The following is a 16,016-nucleotide window of genomic DNA, read 5'->3' as shown; positions in this document are numbered from 1 at the left end:
AGACAGGGAGAGGGATCTTGGGATGATAGTATCTGAGGATCTGATGGTGATGAAACAGTGTGACAAGGCGGTGGACGTAGCTAGAAGGTTGGTAGGCTGTAGAGAGAGGTGTAACCAGCAGGAGAAAGGAGGTGCTGATGCCCCACTTGGAGTATTGAGTTCAGTTTTGGAGGCCGTATCTTGCTAAAGATGTAAAAAGACTGGAAGCGGTCCAGAGGAAGGCGACAAGAACAATATGGGGCTTGCACCACAGGACATATGAGAAGAGACTGGAAGACCTGAATATGTATACCCTAGAGGACAGGAGGGACAGGGGAGATATGATACAGACGTTTAAATACCTGAAAGGTATTAATATAGAAACAAATATTTTCCAGAGAAGTGAAAGTGGTAAAAGTAGAGGACATTAATTGAGGTTGTAGGGTGGTAGACTTCAGGGTAATATCAGAAAATGCTTTTTCATGGAGGGTGGTGGATGCCTGAAATGACCTCATGAGGGAAGAGGAGGGAAAAAAAAAATGGCGGAATTCAAAAAAGGTGTGGGATGAACACAGAGGATCTCTAATCAAAAAATAAATTACAAAAAAGAAAAAACTTAAAGGGTTGCATATGTGTTTGCATGTCAGATGGCAACTCGGTGCTGGGCTGCCTTGTACGGTCTGAGTTACGCATATGGCGATCCGGTTGAGGGTGGGATGGAGAGAGATTCTATGGAAATGACAGTGGTTTGGAACGTGAAGAGATGGATTTGGATAGGAAAAAGTGGGCTTTGACGGCAACTCCAGCAGTTGGAACATAAGGACAGAACCGAGCAGATTTCTATGGAGGTGGTGGAAATGAAAACGGTAACGGAATTCAAACATGCGTGGGATAAGCATAAAGGAATCCTGTGCCAAAGGAATGGATCCTCAGGAGCTTAGTCAAGATCGGGAGGCGGGGCTGGTGGTTGGGAGGCGGGGATAGTGCTGGGCAGACTTATACAGTCTGTGCCAGAGCCAGTGGTGGGCAGCGGGACTGGTGGTTGGGAGGCGGGGATAGTGCTGGACAGACTTGTATGGTCTGTGCCAGAGCCGGTGGTTGGGAGGCAGGGCTGGTGGTTGGGAGGTGAGGATAGTGCTGGGCAGACTTATACGGTCTGTGCCAGAGCCGGTGGTTGGGAGGAGGGGCTGGTGGTTGGGAGGCGGGGATAGTGCTGGGCAGACTTATACGGTCTGTGCCCTGAAAAGGACAGGTACAAATCAAGGTAAGGTATACACAAAAAGCAGCAAATATGAGTTATCTTGTTGGGCAGACTGGATGGACCGTGCAGGTCTTTTTCTGCCGTCATCTATTATGTTACTATGTCCCAGAAACATCAAAGAAAGATCATGATCAAGTATATGTCACGTTCGTTGTTTTTTAGATCTTGAATTGATAATGAATATTACTGTTCGACAGACTAGCCAACATATTTTGAAAGCACTTAGCCTTCCAAAGTTCCATAGGTTTCTATGGAACTTTGGAAGGCTAAGTGCTTTGAAAATATGCCTATGGATGGACCATTCACGTCTTTATCTGCCGTCACTTACTATTAAATTTTATTCTTCTTCCACAAAAAGAGTCCGGGACCGATATGCTGCACATAGTTTTTCAATGTGGTTGAATACTACTACTACTATTAAACATTTCTATAGCGCTACTAGACTTACGCAGCGCTGTACAAATTAACATGAAACGACAGTCCTTGCTCAACAGAGCTTACAATCTAAATTGGACAGACGAACAGACAGCTAGGGGTGGGGAAATTGCAGTGGTAGGGGTGATAAGTGAGGGTGTTGAGTAAGAGAGTCATGGTTAGGAGTAGCAAAGAGGTGGGCTTTAAGCCTAGACTTGAAGACAGCCAGAGACTGAGCTTGACGTACCGGCTCAGGGAGTCTATTCCAGGCATAGGGAGCAGCGAGATAGAAGGAACGGAGCCGGGAGTTAGCAGTGGGGGAGAAGGGGGACGACAGGAGACATTTACCCAGCGAACGGAGTTCACGGGGAGGAGTGTAGGGAGAGATGAGAGCGGAAAGGTACTGAGGAGCTGCGGTGATTTAACCAGAGCTGACATTGTGATGTCATAATGCCTCAGTCCACCAATGCCTAAGAGCCAACCTCATCAGTGATGTCACAATGGCTTGACTGTCCTATACTTGGCTCAAAGCAGTGATTTAATCAGAGCTGACATTGTGATGTCATAATGCCTCAGTCCACCAATGCCTAAGAGCCAACCTCATCAGTGATGTCACAATGGCTTGACTGTCCTATACTTGGCTCATACTACTACTACTACTATTAAACATTTCTATAGCGCTACTAGACTTACGCAGCGCTGTACAAATTAACATGAAACGACAGTCCTTGCTCAACAGAGCTTACAATCTAAATTGGACAGACGAACAGACAGCTAGGGGTGGGGAAATTGCAGTGGTAGGGGTGATAAGTGAGGGTGTTGAGTAAGAGAGTCATGGTTAGGAGTAGCAAAGAGGTGGGCTTTAAGCCTAGACTTGAAGACAGCCAGAGACTGAGCTTGACGTACCGGCTCAGGGAGTCTATTCCAGGCATAGGGAGCAGCGAGATAGAAGGAACGGAGCCGGGAGTTAGCAGTGGGGGAGAAGGGGGACGACAGGAGACATTTACCCAGCGAACAGAGTTCACGGGGAGGAGTGTAGGGAGAGATGAGAGCGGAAAGGTACTGAGGAGCTGCGGTGATTTAACCAGAGCTGACATTGTGATGTCATAATGCCTCAGTCCACCAATGCCTAAGAGCCAACCTCATCAGTGATGTCACAATGGCTTGACTGTCCTATACTTGGCTCAAAGCAGTGATTTAATCAGAGCTGACATTGTGATGTCATAATGCCTCAGTCCACCAATGCCTAAGAGCCAACCTCATCAGTGATGTCACAATGGCTTGACTGTCCTATACTTGGCTCATACTACTACTACTATTAAACATTTCTATAGCGCTACTAGACTTACGCAGCGCTGTACAAATTAACATGAAAAGACAGTCCCTGCTCAACACAGCTTACAATCTAAATTGGACAGACGAACAGACAGCTAGGGGTGGGGAAACTGCAGTGGTAGGGGTGATAAGTGAGGGTGTTGAGTAAGAGAGTCATGGTTAGGAGTCGAAAGCAGTAGCAAAGAGGTGGGCTTTAAGCCTAGGTGTAAATAGTAAACAAATTCACACTCTCAAGCCCCCATTCAGTCACAAAGTACACACACAGTCACCCAATCCCCCCCCCCCCCAAGTCCCTACCTAATCTAAGTACATAAGCATTGCCATACTGTCAGCCATTTTTCTGAAGGGGGGTCAGTTGACACATAGTAACATAGTAAATGACGGCAGAAAAAGACCTGCACGGTCCATCCAGTCAGCCCAACAAGATAAACTCATATGTGCTACTTTTTGTGTATACAGTGGTGGAAATAAGTATTTGATCCCTTGCTGATTTTGTAAGTTTGCCCACTGACAAAGACATGAGCAGCCCATAATTGAAGGGTAGGTTATTGGTAACAGTGAGAGATAGCACATCACAAATTAAATCCGGAAAATCACATTGTGGAAAGTATATGAATTTATTTGCATTCTGCAGAGGGAAATAAGTATTTGATCCCCCACCAACCAGTAAGAGATCTGGCCCCTACAGACCAGGTAGATGCTCCAAATCAACTCGTTACCTGCATGACAGACAGCTGTCGGCAATGGTCACCTGTATGAAAGACACCTGTCCACAGACTCAGTGAATCAGTCAGACTCTAACCTCTACAAAATGGCCAAGAGCAAGGAGCTGTCTAAGGATGTCAGGGACAAGATCATACACCTGCACAAGGCTGGAATGGGCTACAAAACCATCAGTAAGACGCTGGGCGAGAAGGAGACAACTGTTGGTGCCATAGTAAGAAAATGGAAGAAGTACAAAATGACTGTCAATCGACAAAGATCTGGGGCTCCACGCAAAATCTCACCTCGTGGGGTATCCTTGATCATGAGGAAGGTTAGAAATCAGCCTACAACTACAAGGGGGGAACTTGTCAATGATCTCAAGGCAGCTGGGACCACTGTCACCACGAAAACCATTGGTAACACATTACGACATAACGGATTGCAATCCTGCAGTGCCCGCAAGGTCCCCCTGCTCCGGAAGGCACATGTGACGGCCCGTCTGAAGTTTGCCAGTGAACACCTGGATGATGCCGAGAGTGATTGGGAGAAGGTGCTGTGGTCAGATGAGACAAAAATTGAGCTCTTTGGCATGAACTCAACTCGCCGTGTTTGGAGGAAGAGAAATGCTGCCTATGACCCAAAGAACACCGTCCCCACTGTCAAGCATGGAGGTGGAAATGTTATGTTTTGGGGGTGTTTCTCTGCTAAGGGCACAGGACTACTTCACCGCATCAATGGGAGAATGGATGGGGCCATGTACCGTACAATTCTGAGTGACAACCTCCTTCCCTCCGCCAGGGCCTTAAAAATGGGTCGTGGCTGGGTCTTCCAGCACGACAATGACCCAAAACATACAGCCAAGGCAACAAAGGAGTGGCTCAGGAAGAAGCACATTAGGGTCATGGAGTGGCCTAGCCAGTCACCAGACCTTAATCCCATTGAAAACTTATGGAGGGAGCTGAAGCTGCGAGTTGCCAAGCGACAGCCCAGAACTCTTAATGATTTAGAGATGATCTGCAAAGAGGAGTGGACCAAAATTCCTCCTGACATGTGTGCAAACCTCATCATCAACTACAGAAGATGTCTGACCGCTGTGCTTGCCAACAAGGGTTTTGCCACCAAGTATTAGGTCTTGTTTGCCAGAGGGATTAAATACTTATTTCCCTCTGCAGAATGCAAATAAATTCATATACTTTCCACAATGTGATTTTCCGGATTTAATTTGTGATGTGCTATCTCTCACTGTTACCAATAACCTACCCTTCAATTATGGGCTGCTCATGTCTTTGTCAGTGGGCAAACTTACAAAATCAGCAAGGGATCAAATACTTATTTCCACCACTGTACCTTACCTTACCTGTCCTTTTCAGGGCACAGACCGTATAAGTCTGCCCAGCATCAGCCCCGCCTCCCACCACCGGCTCTGGCACAGACCATATAAGTCTGCCCAGCACTAGTCCCGCCTCCCAACCACCAGCCCTAGCACAGACCGTATAAGTCTGCCCAGCACCATCCCCGCCTCCCGCCACCGGCTCTGCCACCCAATCTCGGCTAAGCTCCTTAGGATCCATTCCTTCTGAACAGGATTCCTTTATGTTTATCCTACGCGTGTTTGAATTCTGTTACCGTTTTCATTTCCACCACCTCCCGCGGGAGGGCATTCCAAGCATCCACTACTCTCTCCGTGAAAGTAGTGGATGCTTGGAATGCCCTCCCGCGGGAGGTGGTGGAAATGAAAACGGTAACAGCTCAGGTTCTCCTCCTGTAGTAAGACGTTCCTTCTCATGCAGACCAGGCATACCCCCCCCCTTCTCTCTTAACCCTCACCCCTATGCATATCCTCTGCAAGTGAGGGGTGCTTTGCAGCTGAGGGGGGAGGGGAAGACATGGTGACTGGAGTCTTGGTAAGAACCACATATCATCCCCATCATGTCTGGCTGCCTATATAGTTGGTATGGTGGAGACTTCAGAACCAGACTGGGGCCTAGACACAGTGACGGGCACAGCTCTGGCCACCTTGTCCAGCAGACTGGACGGACAGTGCAGGTCTTTATCTGCCGTCATTTACTGTTTCACTCTTTTTCCCTTTCAAACAGTCCTCCTGCTGCCAGTGCTCCTTTAAAAAAAAAAAAAAAAAAAAAACTTACCCTCTCCACCCTATAATCAGCAGAATTAGATCGGGGGGGGGGGGGGGGGGGGAAGCGGGACGTTCCCTCGGACCATCTCTTCCTACTCTGCAGCCAGAAATTTGGCAGTAACTATGGCCGGTTTTCAGGGTAGAATAGAGTTGAACAAGTTCAGTCCTTGAGGGCTGCAAACAGGCCAGATTTTCAGGACACCCCTTAACAAATATGCATGAGATAGATTTGCATTCAGTGAACAGAGTCCACAATTAGAGCTCTCTCATGCATATTCATTAGGAATATCCTGAAATGGGGACTGAAGTTGTGTCACATCTCCCCTGTCTCTTCTCACTTTTAGGGGGCTCATGTTTAGATCCTTAGGCCTCATTTCACAGACCGCATCCCTCATCCCCTTACCACCATACTCTCTAGCCTAACCTGTCAGTAAGCCGATGATCCAGCCCACCACCTTGTCTGCCTCACTCTACAAATCTCAGTTTATATATCAGCCTCCAACGTGGGGCAGTATTAAAAGCCTAGGCAAATGCAAGTACACCACATCAAGTGGGCCTGCCTCCCCTCCCCCCAAATAATCTCTGATTACCTAGGCAAATATATTCTCACTGGCTTTGGTTAAATCTGTGCTGCTCTGGATCATGCCACTGACCATGTTAGAGATGCTTCACTATCTCTTCCTTCAGAAGGATCTACTACTACTACTTAACATTTCTAAAGCGCTACTAGGGTTACGCAGCGCTGTACAATTTAACATGGAAGGACAGTCCCTGCTCGAAGAGCTTACAAACTAAAAAGACAAATGTACAGTTAATCAGATAGGTCAGACAGATCTCCATTAATCCTCCCATCACAGAACACTAACCAAACTACAAGAAAGCAGAGGCTGGTGACGTCACCGCATCAAGATGGCTGCCTGAGTGAAGAGCTCCGGCGGTCCCACCATTAAAAGCAAGAAATACAGCATCTAACTCACGATTACAGCATAAGGCAAGAGAGGAAACTGCGGCGGAAAGACGCAGGAACAAGCTAAATATGACCGCTCGAACGCCCAAACAATCCTTAGCGGGATTTGCTTACACGGGCCCAAACACGGAGCTATCACAGACCGCCCCGAAGGGGAACAGCATGGCGGAGGAGCGAACATTCGAGAAATCGACGCAGAAGGCGATGCAAAGTTCGCAGCCGCTCTTCACGCCTGACGAAGCGCTAGTGGAAGAGACGGAGCCGCTGGTTGAGATACGTGAATGGCTGAAAGAAATTACAGGGGAGCTTAAAGCAATGCGAACTGACCTGAACACGCTAGGAGAGGATCTCCGCGGTGAGACTGCAGCTTTGGGGCAGCGTGTGGCTGAAACGGAAGATCGTCTAGATGAACAAATGGACTTGATTCAAAGTATAACGGAGCAGAAAGAAGAAGATAAGAAAACTTACCAGCAATTATGGGATAAGCTGGAAGATATTGAGAATAGGAGCCGACGGCATAATATCAGGTTCCGCGGTATCCCAGAGAGCCCACAGTATTCAAACTGTGAATTAACAGTTCAACAAGTGGCAAGCATGCTCCTGAAAGAATCACAAACTACAATAGACCCAGCAGATATTGCAATAGAACGGGCCCATAGGTCCCTGGGAACAACCAGGAATAATCAACCAAGAGACATAATAGCATGTTTTGTGGATTACAAAATCAAGGAGAAAGTCATGCAAACAGCACGGGAGCACCCAGAATTTGTATGGGATACACATCGCGTCCAACTCTACCAAGACCTGGCAAGTATCACGCTGCGTCGGAGGGCAGAACTGCGTCCAATCACACAATACCTTCGTTCCCAAAACATCAAATATAGATGGAGTTACCCCTTTGCGTTGAGGTTCTACAAAGAGGGTAAACTCCACCAGATAAGAGGAACAGAAGAAGCAGCAGCCATCTTCCCCGACCAAGAATGGAGCACCACGAACGAGAGCAGACATAAAGCAAGATCGGGACAAATGGACAGACCCAGATGGCAAAGAACGTCGGCAGGAAAGGCAGACTGCAGCGCCAACGATCTGAAACAACATTGAGGCGTGGAGAACCGGCAGTAACTTGAGAATGGATATAAAGGTCTAGAGAAAGAGGACATAACCTCTTGGATAGAGCTAAACACTGAAGAGTGAGTGAGGGTTCTCGTAACCTCACAGTTATGATTTAATGGTTGGTAAACAGCATGAGTACCTACAAGTAAAGTTTAAAATGTTAATTAATATACTAAAATGAATGGTTTGAGCAAAACTAGATGCAATGTTAAATTCAATGTTTGGATAGAGTAGAGAAATATGTTAGATGATAAAAGAAAGGAGATTGGGGTGGGATGCGGGGATGTTGCCAGACTCCTGAAACACCTGACCTAGTTATGGAAGGTGTAGTTTGGTTAGGGGAAGGGATATTGGGGGGGAGGGGGAATATACTGCAAACAATAACTTCAATAGAGATAGGATCTCCTGGTAGTCAGCATAGTGGAGTGAGTAATCACAGAATGGGAGTAATGTCTTTTCTTTCATTTTTTGTTAATCAGGAATAATGGGAACAATAGAATTAATGACTATTAATGTGAAAGGCCTTAATTCACCAGCAAAGCGGCAACTCCTCTTTAAAGAGGCACTTAGATTAAAAGCAGATATGATATTTGCCCAAGAGACACACCTATTACCTATGCACGAGAAACTATGTATACACGGAGGGTACAGGGAAATATATTTTGCATCGAACCATATGGAAAAGAAAAAAAAGGGAGTCATGATAGCCCTAGCGGGGAGGTTGCCCTGGCAAGTACAACGGATAGTGAGAGATAAGGGGGGGGCGATATATTTTGCTAAACATACGATTGGGAGCGGAGACTTTTACCCTGCTGAATATCTACGCTCCAAATGAGAAACAAGGCTCTTTTTATGGAGAGCTGTCGAAAGTATTGGCAAAATATGTTGACGGGGAACTGATAATAGGAGGAGACTTTAATCTCACTCTGCATCCAGTTATGGATAACTCAAATGTGGGGGTGCGCTATGCCCGAAATGATAGAGCAAAACTACACAAATTTATAAATTATTGGCAGATGACAGACATATGGCAACATTATAACCCGATGTCACGCAGCTATACGTACTATTCGGCGGTGCATGCATCGTATTCACGAATTGACCTGTGGCTGGGAGGACAAAGTTTGATACAGAGAGTACAAGGGGTACAAATAGACGAACCAAACCACGCTGGCGCATGGATGATAGTATGTTAGCAGACCCAAATGTGATCAAGCAATTAGAAATCGACATCCAAAACTATATTACACATAATGACACGGGAGACGTGAGTGATGACATACTATGGGAAGGGCTTAAAGCAGTCCTTAGAGGACAGATTATATCATTACATTCGTATAGATTGAGGCAGAAACAACGTAAAACACAACAACTACATATAGAGCTTGAACACCTACAACATACTATAGCCATTAGCATATAAATTAAAAAACAAAAGATGAAAAACCACATACATGCAATAGAGGATAGCACAGGGCAGCGACAGACTACAACTGAGGATATCAAGCGGGCTTTCTATGCTTTTTATAAACAATTGTACACAGATGATATACAGTCAGAACCACAAACAATTCAAGACTACTTAGAAGGGATAGAGCTCCCTCAAATTGGCCCAACTCAAAATGATGAACTCTCTGCACCCATTACATTGGAGGAGGTGCAATGGGCAATACATAACTTGCCTAACGGTAAGGCTCCAGGGCCTGATGGATTCACGAATAGATTCTATAAATGTTTTGGGAAAATATTGGCACCTTTGTTGGTTCGGGTATTAAATGAGATAGAACACCAAAAAGAATTGCCTCACTCATGGCGATTAGCTCATATTAGTATTCTCCTAAAACCTGGGAAAAACCCGATGCAATGTGGATCATATCGACCCATATCACTCTTAGATACAGACTATAAAATATTCACGAAAATTCTAGCCAGGCGATTACAGAGGCTTATGCCGGAATTGGTACAGAATGATCAGATGGGGTTTGTAGAAGGAAGACAAACGTTTGACAATATCAGACGGGCACTGCATTTAATACAAGAGGCAAATAGCACACAACAACCAACAAGCGTTCGATCGAGTACACTGGCCCTATATGTTTAAGGTTCTGCATAAAATGGGAATGACGGGCCGATATATAAAATGGCTACAGCGTCTATATGATCAGCCACTAGTAGAATTGATTATAAATGGGGAATGCTCAGCCACTTTTAAATTAAACAGGGGGACACGGCAGGGATGTGCACTTTCTCCCCTGCTTTTCGCCCTCACAATGGAGCCATTAGCCCAGGTAATTAGAGCAAATGAGGCCATTCATGGGATCCAAATTGGTCATAAGATACATAAAATTATGCTGTTTGCTCCCCAGTAAACGGGTTAGGGCAATGGCAACATTGCTACCCCCAACAGTTGCATACCCATTAATGACATGGAATACATTACGCCAACAATTCTGTCCCCAGAGAACATATTTTCGTAAAATGCATATACAAGGGGCACCGGGGTTTTCATGGGAAGAGGGAGATACAATATATAAGCAATGGAGACAGAGAGGGTTGAGACAATTGGACCACATATGGGAAGAGGGGGCAATACGTTCATATAATGAGCTGCAAGACGAATTTAATCTCCCAGCACATCACCTGTTATATTACACTAGAATTAGAGATTATATTCTTCGAAAAGCCAAAGGGGAGCTACAAAAGGAGGAAACAGAATTAGAGCGGGCCATGGGAGGGAATAGTCATAAAAGATGTGTGTCAAGAATATACGGGGCACTACTCTCATATAAAACCCCAATCCAGCAATACATACAGAAATGGGAACAAGATATAGGGGCTACACATGAACTGAAGAGTTGGGAAAAGGCGATAGGCTTTCTATTAAAGTGATCAGTAAGTAGTTCCATGATAGAAAATGGATATAAGATCCTGTACCGATGGTATTATACCCCACATAAAGTAGCGAAAATGTTTCCAGGCTCTTCGAATCAATGCTGGAGGGGATGTCAAGTGAGGGGGGATATGAAACATATATGGTGGTCATGTCCAAAGATACAACCGTATTGGCAGGAATGTCTTAAGTTATTGAAACAGATATTGGGTAAAGAATATCCACAAACGATGGACAACTGCTTATTGCAATTTCGCCCTCCCAGACTTCTGACACCTCTTCACCGTTTGGCTTCCATGTTTTTAGGAGCGGCAAAGATTGCACTGGCGGCCGCCTGGAAGCAATCGCTGGCTCCACCAATTGTCCAAGTTTTACATAAAATGGACTATATGTATCAAATGGCAAAGCTTACAGGGATGAAGAACAATCAGCTGCTCCAGTTTACCAAAATATGGGACAAATATAAGCTTTGGAGATCCCAAGCGGGAATTGACTTAGATGCTCTGCAATTGATAATACCAAGGAGGTGAAATCACTTGGCAAACTCGGGCCTTTTTGTGGGCCCGAAGTATTAAGTATAAAAGCAGATACACCACAGAGATCCATAGAACTATGAAGAGACTGGGGGGGGGGGGGGGGAGAGGGGAGGAGGGAAGGGAAAGGAGATATCTCTAGGATGTATAAAGTGATGTCAAAGATTGTATTTCTAAGTTGTCTATACACTAAAATAAAGTTTAAAAAAAAAAAAAAAAAACTACAAGAAAGCAAAAGCTGGTACCTGTGTGGATCAGACACAATTGTTCCTCTCCTTCACAATCTACAGGGGTGCAAGCTCTGGCCAGGGCACAATGTGTCACATTCTCAGCCTCCAGATCCCAGAATGCAACAGCTGAGGTTTGCTCATCAATTCTCAGCATAAAAATAGCGCTGAATGCAGTGACAGAAATGCAATGAAACCCAGCTTTCTCTCTAAACTCCTGCAGGTCGATCTTCTTCCATGCACTTCCAGCATCAAAACTCTTCCCCTGAGGGATGACTGCAGGACCGGCGAGCCCACGGCTCTGCTCTTGCTGATGTCTCGTCATATAACGTGCATGCTTTGGAAGGCTGCAGGTCCATGGCATGTGCCTGTTTAATGCACGGTTAGTACTGTCAGGTCTCTTTGTTATTTTGTATAAGGAAGACAGGTAGGCTTCCCAGGACCTATAGGAAAAAAAAAACTAGAAATCAAATCTAGTCTTAACATTTTTCCCACTTCATGTACTTTCATGCCAGTCCCAGAGCAATATAATCAGAAATGGACCAACCCCAGAGAACTGCATTCCATTAACAGATGAGCCCCAGGACAGCAGCCTGAATAACGGACTAGTCCCAGGGCTTCACATGCTGCAACAGACCAGTCTCATGCTAAAATATCAAATTCTTCTAAATAAAAAGAAAGTAATCAAAGGCCATCATCACAAATCATAAAGAAAGATAGTAATACAGGTCCAGATCAAGCTAAGAATACAAGTAAAACAAAGAACAGACCCCCTATGTTATTCTCAACAAATGATGCCATGCCCAGGCTACTGTTTGGAAACCAACTTCAACCGTCCCCATACCTGTCTGTCCGGAAGGAAATGCGCATCAATGACAGGCTGTGGACAGAGCTGGCGACACTGTCGTCATCGGCTGCTTCTGGCTGCTTCACGGGGAGCTGCTCAGTCGTAGACCTGCAGAGCAAGTGCTCAGGGTTCTGCCTGCAAGCAGAGCGCAAGTGAAAAGCCATCAGGGCACTGCTCATGTCATTGTTTCTATGACCCTGCAAACCACGAAACATTTTCTATTGCATCTAGAGAGGAAGCAAGTGTTACAGCTGCAGCTGACTTACTGCAGTTCATTCCTGTCACCCAATAGTCCTCTCGTTGGATTTTTGGATTTATGAGGTTGCCCAGTAATGTTTTAAAATGTTTGCCCACACGGAGGACGTCAGTTGCTCAGGAAAGCATGTATAGTGGGCAAAAAGACTATCTTGGGAGTCTGGACGGTTCCGGACTCACCCTCTTTTGGGGCCTGGAATAACAAATTTCATGCATTAATATTTTCCAAAAGTAATCAGGCCAAGGATTATGTTGTACTTGGAAGGATAAGGGAAGAGTAGATTAGTCTGCTCTAGATATTAGAGCATTTTCTTCAGATGAGTGGGGGGACCATAAGAGACCAGGCCTTCCCACCCCCCCCCCCTTATTATTTTATATCTACTACATTTGTTTTAACTTCTATTGCTCTGATATCCAACGTGTTACTTGTTTGCAAAAATTCAATAAACATGATTATAACTATAAAACGTTTGCCCACATTGTTTTAGATTGATTAGAACACTGTCAAGCTAATTAAGTGTATTTATTTTCTGTTATGGTTGAGATCCTTTTGTTGTATCTGAGGCTATAGGCAAGTTACTTAACCCTCCATTGCCCCAGGTACAAAACAAGGGCCTGTATATAATATGTAAAGGCGGTATATCAAGTCCCAGTTCCCTTTCCCTATCAGTGATGCAGCTAGAAAAAGTCATAAGCAACTGACAGGACTAGGAGCTGATGCTTCTCTAAGGCCTGGCAGAAATAGACTATTATAGCTACCGAGGCACAGCAGAGCGGTTTATCCTAGAGAGAGAGAAAGCAGAACATGAAATGAACAAATTCACACTAAAAGACTGAGAATTTACGTAACCTTCTGTCAAGCTGTCCCTCCAAAAGCCTGTGTAAAAAGTCAGGTCTTCAGGTTTGAGTTGGAACCTTTGAAAGAGGTAAATTGTTCCACCCATTCTGCTCACATACCTGAAATACATGTTTAGGTCCACAGCAATGGCGCAGTTGGAGCTGCTGACCACCACGGCAGTGCTGAGATCATGTGACACCCTCATCGCAGTAAAAGATGCAACACTGATGGGGGTCTTTTCTGTCGTAGCCAATTGGCACAGTGTCAGGTCAACAGTTGCCAGGTGAGAGCCATCCTCAGGATCACAGGCATCTTTTCATCCTTGTTAAAGAAATATTCAGGAGTCTCAAGATCAAGACAGACTTTGACCGAACTCTGCTAACAGATCCTACAATTCTCTTGACAGGAGTAGCCTAGTGGTTACTGCAGTGGACTTTGATCCTGGGTCACTGAGTTCAATTCCCACTGTAGCTCCTTATGACTCTGGGCAAGTCACTTAACCCTCCATTGCCCCTGGTACAAAATAAGTAACTGAATATATGTAAACCGCTTTGAATGTAGTTGGAAAAACCTCAGAAAGGCAGTTTATCAAGTCCCATTTCCCTTTCCCTATTTGAGATTCTAGATAGAATGTTGCTACTATTTGAGATTCTACATGGAATGTTGCTACTATTGGAAGTTCTACATGGAATGTTGCTACTATTGAGATTCTGTTGCTACTATTTGAGATTCTACATGGAATGTTGCTACTATTGAGATTCTGTTGCTACTATTGGAGGTTCTAGATGGAATGTTGCTACTATTGAGATTCTGTTGCTACTATTTGAGATTCTACATGGAATGTTGCTACTATTGGAGGTTCTAGATGGAATGTTGCTACTATTGAGATTCTGTTGCTACTATTTGAAGTTCTACATGGAATGTTGCTACTATTGAGATTCTGTTGCTACTATTTGAGGTTCTACATGGAATGTTGCTACTATTGAGATTCTGTTGCTACTATTTGAGGTTCTACATGGAATGTTGCTACTATTGAGATTCTGTTGCTACTATTTGAGGTTCTACATGGAATGTTGCTACTATTTGAGGGTCTACATGGAATGTTGCTACTATTGAGATTCTGTTGCTACTATTTGAGATTCTACATGGAATGTTGCTACTATTGAGATTCTGTTGCTACTATTTGAGATTCTACATGGAATGTTGCTACTATTGAGATTCTGTTGCTACTATTTGAGATTCTACATGGAATGTTGCTACTATTGAGATTCTGTTGCTACTATTTGAGATTCTACATGGAATGTTGCTACTATTGTGATTCTGTTGCTACTATTTGAGATTCTACATGGAATGTTGCTACTATTGAGATTCTGTTGCTACTATTTGAGATTCTACATGGAATGTTGCTACTATTGTGATTCTGTTGCTACTATTTGAGATTCTACATGGAATGTTGCTACTATTGAGATTCTGTTGCTACTATTTGAGATTCTACATGGAATGTTGCTACTATTGAGATTCTGTTGCTACTATTTGAGGTTCTACATGGAATGTTGCTACTATTGAGATTCTGTTGCTACTATTTGAGGTTCTACATGGAATGTTGCTACTATTGAGATTCTGTTGCTACTATTTGAGGTTCTACATGGAATGTTGCTACTATTGAGATTCTGTTGCTACTATTTGAGGTTCTACATGGAATGTTGCTACTATTGAGATTCTGTTGCTACTATTTGAGGTTCTACATGGAATGTTGCTACTATTGAGATTCTGTTGCTACTATTTGAGGTTCTACATGGAATGTTGCTACTATTGAGATTCTGTTGCTACTATTTGAGGTTCTACATGGAATGTTGCTACTATTGAGATTCTGTTGCTACTATTTGAGGTTCTACATGGAATGTTGCTACTATTGAGATTCTGTTGCTACTATTTGAGATTCTACATGGAATGTTGCTACTATTGGAGGTTCTAGATGGAATGTTGCTACTATTGAGATTCTGTTGCTACTATTTGAGATTCTACATGGAATGTTGCTACTATTGGAGGTTCTAGATGGAATGTTGCTACTATTGAGATTCTGTTGCTACTATTTGAGATTCTACATGGAATGTTGCTATTCCACTAGCAACAATCCATGTAGAAGACTGCCCTTGCAGATAAGCAACGCAGCCGCACAGGCTTCTGTTTCTGTGAGTCTGACGTCCTGCACATATGTTCAGGACATCAGAGTCACAGAAACAGAAGCCTGTGCGGCCGCAAGAGCAGGCTTCTACATGGAATGTTGCTAGTGGAGGAGTAGCCTAGTGGGTAGTGCAGTGGACTTCGATCCTGGGGAACTGGGTTTGATTCCCACTGCAGCTCCTTGTGACTCTGGGCAAGTCACCTAATCCTCCATTGCCCCTGGTACAAAATAAGTACCTGAATATATGTAAACCGCTTTGAATGTAGCTGCAAAAACCACAGAAAGGTGGTATGTCAAGTCCCATTTGCCTTTCCCTTTATGGTGACCAAC

General features: G+C 44.4%; 1 protein-coding gene across 1 annotated transcript in view; it reads right to left on the bottom strand.

Annotated features, from left to right (window-relative positions):
- SPG11 (SPG11 vesicle trafficking associated, spatacsin) overlaps positions 1 to 16,016 on the bottom strand; it is a 189,878-nt gene that overhangs the window by 164,898 nt on the left and 8,964 nt on the right. The window contains 3 exon segments of the mRNA XM_030189824.1: positions 11,580 to 12,004; positions 12,406 to 12,543; positions 13,621 to 13,813. Of these exon segments, the coding sequence (XP_030045684.1) occupies positions 11,580 to 12,004; positions 12,406 to 12,543; positions 13,621 to 13,813 (756 nt within the window).

This window comes from Microcaecilia unicolor, chromosome 1 (genome assembly GCF_901765095.1).
Source record: "Microcaecilia unicolor chromosome 1, aMicUni1.1, whole genome shotgun sequence".
Lineage (NCBI taxonomy): Eukaryota > Metazoa > Chordata > Amphibia > Gymnophiona > Siphonopidae > Microcaecilia > Microcaecilia unicolor.
This window is presented reverse-complemented; position numbering and strand designations above follow the sequence as displayed.